The following is an 8,823-nucleotide window of genomic DNA, read 5'->3' on the forward strand; positions in this document are numbered from 1 at the left end:
AATACATTGATAACTTCTGGAGCAAGAGCTCCCTTCAGCACCATACTAGAGAGTCAGATAGATACCACTTGGTTTTTCCTCCTCCAATCTTGTGACCTAGGTATGGAGCAATACAGCTTCAAGTGGAGAGGAAAGCATCTCTCTGTTATGCCATTTTCCTCACCTCAAAGCATCTGTAACCTGCAGAATAAAACACTCTTACAGGAAAAATGTGTACACAAGCCTCTGAAACCAGAGGAGGGAACTAATTTCTCCATTTCATGGAGGATGGCTAAGCTTTTAGGGCAAAGGGGGGCTGAGAAGGCTGCGAGTGCTACTGAGCCCTGTGCTATGTGCGTTGTGTTGCATGTAGTTGGCTGCTGAATTAAACTCCTCAAAGTCTTCAGTGCAGGGATCCCTGGTGTGTAAATCCAGACAGCTTTAGCACAGAAGCACAGATACAGGCAGCAAAGATGAGGTGGCAGCATATCTGTGTATGGCCAGTTTTGCTTTCTGGTGAAATTCAAAGCTTTTCAAGTCTCTCAGATTCTTAAGGATTTCAGAATTCAGGCTGTTACTGCTATACTTAAGCACCTAAATTCCACCCAGAATTGCACATGAGATCTCTGTGTGCGCTTGGAGATCTTAAAATTCCCTATGTCTGAACAGATTAAAATAGGCCAAGCAGAGAATGATGCTAATGCAGTTTAGCATATCCAGGTACTAGAATTAAATAATTTAGAATAAATCAGCTCTTCAATGTGCTGTCTGGGTGCTGCCCAGGCTAAAAGTCAAGTTAATGGCATTGCAGCTGCAGAGCTGTAAATTGAATGCACCGAAAACAAGACTTGTGTATGTAAATTGATAGATGAGTCTGTAACACATTTGGAGACTGGAGCAAAACTTAGCATTGTTTATAAAGACTGAGAGAGCATTATGATGATTGTAGACTCAGACATTATAAGGAGAAGGTAAGCTGGAAGTGAGGCATTGCTCTGGTTGCTTGCCAAGTAAAAACACTGATATGTCACTGGAGTGAACTCAGAGCTTGGTTCTGCTGTGGTTCTCTGCAGGTGGGACTGAGCATCCTCTGATTCTGCCCTGGAGCAGCTCTGAAAATCCTGCCTTCAGTGGTGTGACTTCTGAAACCCCACAGCAAACAACTTTCCTCTAAACACTTCAGCATAGGGATCCCCCCACCCCAACCTCGTATTTCCCACACTCAGCCATAAAGCTGGAAAACAAACATCCCAACCTCCCTTCCCCTGCCTCATGCCTTGGCGTGAATTGATTCCCCAAGGCTGCTGATGGTTGGACGACAATAATTTTTGCCCAGCAATGGCAGTCTGGGGGGTTTGCATTGTGAAGTTTATTGACAAGCCAAGGAGCAGAGTGATGTGAGAGGAGGGGGGTGGAGAGATGCTCTGCCAGCCAGGCAGCCAGGCAGGCGGGATCACTCTGGCAGTGGCTCAGCCTAGCTTTCACTCTATCTCCCCAGGGAGGGAGCCTTTCTCTCACTCCAGGCTTCTCCCCTGCCACACGACAGAGAGGGAGAGAGGAGAAAGCAGAAGGGTCCCTTCGCACTGGCACCACGCAACTGCCTGGCTCACAACTGGAGCAGGCAAACCATGACGAAGAGTTTCTTTGCCCCTACAGTCACTTCACCTTTGATTTAAAGCCTTCACCCACTTCCACAAGGGACAATGGAGGAGCAGTACATTTCCAAACTCCACCCAGTAGTGGATTATGGAGCAGGGGTCTTTCTTCTGATCATAGGTGAGTTCTGTCTTCACAGCCTGCTTGTTTGCTTGAAGCCTAGAAGCAGACACACCGGAGCTCTCCTGTCCGTGCTGCAGTCAGCCAGAGGAAGCTGGAGGGAAATGATAGCAAATCTGTCCCCAGACAGGTTCCCCTGCTTAGTGCCTCCAAGTCGTTGGATGCCAGGATTAATATCTGCTCTCAGATTTGCAATCTTTTCTTTCCATGGTGAAGACTTGCCAGCACAAGTTTGCCTCTGTGGCATCACAAGTATTTGAATTAAGTTGTCTACCACTTATCCTGGCATCTCAGCCCCGTGAACTGAGAGATGAAGCAGCTCATTTCATGAGGCTGATCAGGGCAGAACAAATTTGGTCTGACTCTTGGCAGGGGGAGAGCTGTCATTATGCTTGAAGAGCAGCTGTGTCTTGGGACTGGTATAAAATAGCAAAGGGTTTCCAAACAGCAGTTCTGTTTTTTATAATGGCCTGTTTGCCCTGCTGAAGGCAGATTAAAAATGAAATACAAGTGGGGTTATCTACCAGTGTGCTCCAGCATGGCTTTAGCTAAGTATTTTCTTCCTTGTCTGTTTGTTGCATGTACCCAGGTGATTTGTTTACTACTGTTTAGATTTGGAGAGGAGCAGAATTGGTTTAGGCATGCAGTCCAACTGAATTTTGCTAAGGTGCAAGTACCTTCATCCCTTCAGCTCATTTGAAAACTCTGGTTCAAATGCATTGAAGAAAGAAAAGCGTGTATTTTTATGTGCTTTAATAGAGAGGCTTTGGGCATCGATGCTTTAGCATTTCACATCTCACCCCTGTTCCTGCACACTTTTCACTGCACTGCACTGTGCTGTGCTGTCCCCTCAGTTCAGCTGACAGCTGAGAGCACAACCCAGGCTGAGAAAAATCACTATCTGCAAAACAAGGGAGGGTTTTTATTTAAATCCAAGTCAGGAAGTCAGCTCCTTTCTTACACAAATATAAATATGTAGGTGCAGATAAGGTAACGGGCAACAACAAAGAATTGGGGGCTGGAGCTCCTCTTGTTGATACTGCTCTTGTCCCACCATGCTACAGTCTCACAGCTCTCCTGGAGAGTGTTTAGGCACCCAAGCTTCAGATACAGCTTCCAGGATTGGATCAAGAGCCCTGTGTGGCGTCCAGGCTCACTACATTGCATAGGGAGTCTCAGAAACATCTCATATATGAAGCAGTGAGCTTAACTGGAAACCCCGTTGTATTTATCTGTAGTTTTGCCACCTTACTGGGGACTGCAGCAAGGCCTATGTGTCCCCTGAAATAATGTTTTCGTTAGGAAAGCAGGCCAGGGCAGGGGCTGCAGCACTCACCACCAGCCTCTCTGCTGTTTGATTACTAGCCCATTCCTCCACTGTTCTATCCCATGGCAGCCAGCAGCCTCACAGGCAGTGAATAGCAACCAGTCAATGACAGTGTGGGCCTGGATGTCCATCTCTGATGGCAACACTAAGAGCTACTTCCTACCTTGTGCGCAGCGGTTTGGGCGCTCTCAGAAGAAAGTTAAGTGGGTTCATTTTCCTCCTGAAGCCTGTGGATGTCCCATTTGGCAAGAGAAATCCCACAGGTTGCTGCCTGTCAGCAAGTGGTCCCATGCCAAGCCACCATGGGCATGTTGTGTGTGCAGACTTACAATTCTTGAGAGCTCAGGGAACTCTTTAAGATATCCAGAGGTGCCAAATGAATGTCTGTAGTTAGAAAGTGAATGAATGAGGGATGTGGGGTCTCAGGTTTGTACCTCAAATAAGGGATGTGTGATCTCAGATTTGTACCTCTGTTTTGTTTAAGGCTTTCTCTTCACATCTCTTCCTATTCTTGGATTTACGCCAATGTATTTATTCCATTTTGTTGCATGGGCCTTTATTAATTCCTCTGTGAGCACTTTATTATGTGGTATCTGTGAGCAAATGCAGCCTCCCCATCTTCACAGTGACAAGGGAAGGACAGAATCTTTTTCCGCTTTCGTATTTCACTTCTGGCTTCTCAGGAAAACCTTTGATCAAACTGTAGCTCCAGCACAACGTTCACCTGAAATAAAAGAGAAAATTAGTATTGTTACATGTACTTTTCACACTGTTGTTCTGAACACTTTGAAGCCCTGTGGTGTGTCTGAATAATGTATATCCAACAGGTCCTTTTGCAAAGCAATCTCTGGTCTGTTGCACGCCTCTGGCTAAACCATTTCCATGGTCTGCCCCACTGCACTCACAGGCCACGTGAATAGTGTGGGTGTCTGAGCTGCAGCACACAGTGATTCTCAGCCGCTTGACAAGAGAGGAGCTGCCAAGCCAGCACATGTTGACTATTGAGGCAGCTCAGAGCCTGGGAGGCTCGTGCTGGGGCTCCAGTGGAACATACATTGCAAAGGGAGAAGTAAGGGTTTGAGAAGTGGAGAGCACCAGTTGAGAGGAGGGGACAAGAAGGCAGGACAGCTGGAGTTTTTCAGTAGGAAGGAGAAGTAAGTGAGGATATTACCAGGGAAATATGAAGATGGATATGCCTATTTTACTTGATAATGTGTTGTGCAAGATACTGAAAGAGGATAGAGTGAGGGGGGTACGGGCTATTCACATGAGAGAGGAGCCACAGGGAAACAGGTGGGATATAGTGCATGGAGAGGTGGTGTGACGTGGAAGTGAAGATCTACAGCGTGGTGATATGAAAGGGCAAGATATGGTCTACTATTCATATGACAAAATTTCCCTCAGTCCAATGGATGCTGTGATGAGGATGCTGAGCTGTGTAGCAGCTCTCAGAAATGCCATCCAGGCAGCACTTCCTATCTGCTAGCTAAGAGAATGAGTTTCCTCACCATGAGCTGAAGAACAAGGTATCATGGCAAGGAATAGCAGATACTCACCAGTACTGTGATGATACTTACAGCAGAAAAGCATCAACACAGTACTGTGTTGGGAGGAGCTAAATTCTGGCTGGTCTCCTAGTCTGTCCTCTCTTCTGGACATTAGTCCTAGGCTAACATTTCACAGCTGTGTTAACTATGTGATATTATTGTCTGTACCAATGCTTCCCTTTCAGCCATCCTGACAATCCTTGGAAATTCAGCAGTCCTTGCTACAGCCATGAAACGCTCTTCCCTCCTGAAGTCACCGGAGCTGCTTACAATCAACTTGGCAGTAGCAGATATTGGAATGGCCATCAGCATGTATCCGCTGGCCATTGCATCCGCCTGGAACCACGCTTGGCTGGGAGGAGATGCATCCTGCATATATTATGCCCTCATGGGTTTCCTTTTTGGTGTCTGCAGCATGATGACCCTCTGTGCCATGGCCGTGATTCGATTCCTTGTTACCAATTCATCCAAATCTAACAGTAAGTAATTACATTTCTGGTAACCTTGTAGTGGTGCATTTGGGCTGTTACGTTCAGGGAGGTACTTTATGGAATATGGCATGGAGTATCAGTTCAGTAAATGTAGGAATGAGCCTCAACTTTTAGTCCAATATCAAACCCTAATGTTCCTAGGAGGATCTGATTAAATTCCTTATGAAACAATGAGTTTTTCCACTTCTCAATAATACCAAGCGAAACTACCTGAGAGTGCAGTGCCCAAATGTTTTGCTGGACCAGACTCTTGGCTTTCTATTTGTGTGCAAGCAGACATACTGACATACTGGAACTTGAGAGGAATGTTCTCTGGCACTCCTGAGCACAATACATTTGGGGTCAACTTGATATTGTAAAGCTCCCTGAATTACTAAACTTTAGATCAGCACTGAAGGCTGCACTCAGGTCTCACCCAATCCATGGACAGTCTTTGTCACATTCCTCAAGAAGACCAAAGGTTCAGGAACTGCAGTAGCAGCCCAAGCATATTTGTAGCTACCACCCTTCTGTTTGAGAAGTTACAACAAAAACCACGCACCTGAGATGAGTTCCATACATGCTTTCTCTTCCTCTTTCTTGCAGGTAACAAAATCACCAAGAACACTGTTCGCATCTTGATTACTTTCATCTGGCTCTACTCCTTGCTCTGGGCCATTCTGCCCTTGGTGGGCTGGGGCTACTATGGCCCTGAGCCATTTGGCATCTCTTGTACGATAGCCTGGAGCAAGTTCCACAATTCCTCCAATGGCTTTTCATTCATCCTGAGCATGTTCCTCCTGTGCACAGTCCTGCCTGCACTGACCATCGTTACTTGTTACTTGGGAATTGCCTGGAAGGTTCATAAAGCATACCAAGAGATCCAGAATATTGACAGGATCCCTAATGCAGCTAAACTGGAGAAGAAGCTGACATTGGTGAGTTGTCCCAGTGATGAGAAGAGCCTACAGTAATCAGAAGCTTGCAGAGAACTGGCTCTGCTCATGCATGGCTCATGATGACCCTTCACTTCTTCTGTCTAGTATTGACCAAAGAGGGAGATGTGGTTCCAGTGTCAACCACATTGTCATTGCAGTACCTTGGTCACGATAATATATCATAACTACAGTGCAGCTCATTAAATCTTTAGGCAGTTGCATCCAAGCTTTTAATGGACAACCAAGTTTCCAGTCATGCTGGAAGAGTTGCTGGATTCTTTTATGATGTAGCTAGGGTGAAGGTCTTGCTCTGTCAGTCTAGCTGTTTTTAATCAACTGAGTGGCTATGCTGAGTGAGAGTTACACAGAAATTCTGTATGGAAAGAGGATTTTTAAAAATAACATTGTTTCAAATAAGCACTTCAGTTGCTAGTTTCTTGTGGAAAAGCAGAACTGACCCAAGCTTTCTACAGGCCAGTCTGTTGATAGGCTACACTGTCCAGTTATGCTGTGTCTCCTGTGACATATTGCAGCCAGAGTCAGGGAAGGAGATGAAAATAAGTGCCTTGCAAGAAACCCACAGTGTAGATCTGCTAGGTGGGAATAAAAGCATATATGCACTGTCCAGTGTTAGCTGTGCTCACGTCACAACATAGCAAGTATACAGTTTCAGGTATTTCAGCTGTTTCAGGTGTGGTTTCATCCATGCACCAGGTGCCTATCAGTGCCCGCTGAGAACTGAAGCCCTGTTTCGCTTTCAGATGGCTGTGCTCATCTCAGTCGGGTTCCTGAGCTCATGGACACCATATGCAGCAGCCAGCTTCTGGTCCATATTTAACCCCAGCAATTCCCTGCAGCCCATCGTTACACTGCTGCCTTGCCTGTTTGCCAAATCTTCGACAGTGTATAACCCTTTTATTTACTACATCTTCAGCAAAACTTTCCGTTGTGAACTCAAACAACTGCAGTGTTGCTGTGGATGGCGAGTTCATTTCTTCAGCACTGACAACTCTGCCGAAAATCCCGTGTCGATGATGTGGAGCGGGAGAGACAACGCGCGCCTCTCTTCAGCTGCAAAGGTGGAGAAGCAGGGAGCTGCAACTCGCTGAAGCACAGCAATGGTTTCACAATAGAGGTCAAAACTTGGGCTCCCCAGGGGTCCAAATGAGTAGGAATGCAGCACTGCGTATCTTATGTCAAATATAGAGGTTTAAGTATATATTTTTAAGCAACTCTCAAATATTATCTTTATGCTACACAGCAAAAGAACCTGCTATTTTTTTCAAGAATTTCCAATTTAGAGGAAATAGATTTATATACTAAACATAAAAACATGTAAACTAAACTTATTTTCAGGGAAACAGTTGTAATTAAAAGAGAAACTATTATTGTGGGGTTTATTTCTTATACTTTTGACTTGTTAATGCAATCCATATGCAAATTCCTGGCTCTTTCAGTAGAACAGCCATCAGAGAAAACTGTAGGTTTGACACAAAGTGTTGCCAAATAAATACAGCTTTCCAGCAATACAGACAGAAAACCACATAGGTAGCAAGGAATACTCACTGTCAGGAGATAAAAGTCTGATATCAAAATGTCTGATAGGGACCTACAGTCCCTTGCTCTTGTCAGAGGTATAGTTTCAACTTCCCAAAACACAAACTCAAAAAGGAGTTGAGCAGCCTTAGCGGGCAGAGGTTAAATGGGAATGTGGCAGTCAGTGAAGGAAGCCTTCTGCATGTCACAGATGATAGCAAAATAAGAAGTGAAGGAATCCCTCAGCAAAGGGAACTTTGCACTTGTGCTGTCACTGGCTGGGGTATAACAGCTTTTCTATCATGGGGAATTTTTGTAAGGGCATGTTTTATAAGACAAGAGGGATTGGCTTTAAACTGAAAGAGGTGAGATCTAGACTAGATAGTGGGAAGAAATTCTTTACAATGAGGGTGGTGAGGTGCTGGCACAGGTTGCCCAGAGAAGCTGTGGCTGCCCCATCCCTGGCAGTGTTCAAGGCCAGGTGGGAAGGGGCTTTGAGCAACCTGATCTAGTGGAGGGTGTCCTTGCCCATGGCAGGGGGCTGGAACTGGATGAGCTTTAAGGTCCCTTCCAACACAAATAATTCTATGATTCTATGAAGAAAACAGCAAGCCATTAAACCTTGTTTCTGAGCAGTGTGAGACTACAGGCATGTGCCCCTCTGAACAAACTTATTTTAAGTAAAGATCGATATCAATCACAATCTGAGTTGAGGATACAATGCTCTTAGTTGGATCTGCAATTTCCAACCAACTACAGAACATCTCATTTTGAACGAAGTGCGATGGTGCTGAACATCTCAGAAGCATGCTACTTCTGAAGGGAAGATAAAAATGGTGAGAATTTAGGATCAATTTACCTGAAAGAAAGTCCAAGTGCTAAATAGACAGGGACAGCAGGAACAATACTGGACAAAAATACAGAACTAAGGAAGGGAGTATGAGCACTGAAATGAACTTCATTTGAGAAACAGTGATGTATTGGGGATAGGCAGCAATGTAGACAGAATGGAGATGCACAGCTGCTCCTACATGTATTACAGGATTTGTATCTCATTAAACAAACCATGAACTTTGATAAATTCTGGTTTATCTACTTATATGTTTCTAAAGAGATTTAAGTCAGAGTAACCTTAAGATCAAAGTACTGCTAGATTCAATCACATTTCTACTGAACTTCAATGACTTATTTGAAGACTTCTAGGACTACAATACCTACCAAAAAAATCAGAAGTCCTCTGCAAAAAGAGA

At 44.9% G+C, this 8,823-nt stretch overlaps 1 protein-coding gene across 1 annotated transcript; it reads left to right on the plus strand.

Annotated features, from left to right (window-relative positions):
* Nucleotides 1–1,682: 1,682 nt before the first annotated feature.
* Nucleotides 1,683–7,152, plus strand: LOC115609996 (opsin-5-like). Its single transcript, XM_030490888.1, has 4 exons — nucleotides 1,683–1,755; nucleotides 4,815–5,108; nucleotides 5,706–6,037; nucleotides 6,799–7,152. Exons 1-4 carry the CDS (start codon nucleotides 1,683–1,685, stop codon nucleotides 7,144–7,146), a joined length of 1,047 nt encoding a protein of 348 aa, XP_030346748.1. The 3' UTR covers nucleotides 7,147–7,152.
* The last annotated feature ends 1,671 nt before the right edge of the window (nucleotides 7,153–8,823 follow it).

Source organism: Strigops habroptila, chromosome 6 (genome assembly GCF_004027225.2).
Source record: "Strigops habroptila isolate Jane chromosome 6, bStrHab1.2.pri, whole genome shotgun sequence".
Lineage (NCBI taxonomy): Eukaryota > Metazoa > Chordata > Aves > Psittaciformes > Psittacidae > Strigops > Strigops habroptila.

What these genes read in the sequence shown, in the direction of transcription:
- LOC115609996 (XM_030490888.1), top strand. Translation starts at nt 1,683, where the DNA reads ATGGAGGAGCAGTACATTTCCAAACTCCACCCAGTAGTGGATTATGGA. An exon ending in GGTCTTTCTTCTGATCATAG is followed by an intron (nt 1,756 to 4,814) that starts GTGAGTTCTGTC and finishes CTTCCCTTTCAG; the next exon opens with CCATCCTGACAATCCTTGGA. An exon ending in CAATTCATCCAAATCTAACA is followed by an intron (nt 5,109 to 5,705) that starts GTAAGTAATTAC and finishes TCTTTCTTGCAG; the next exon opens with GTAACAAAATCACCAAGAAC.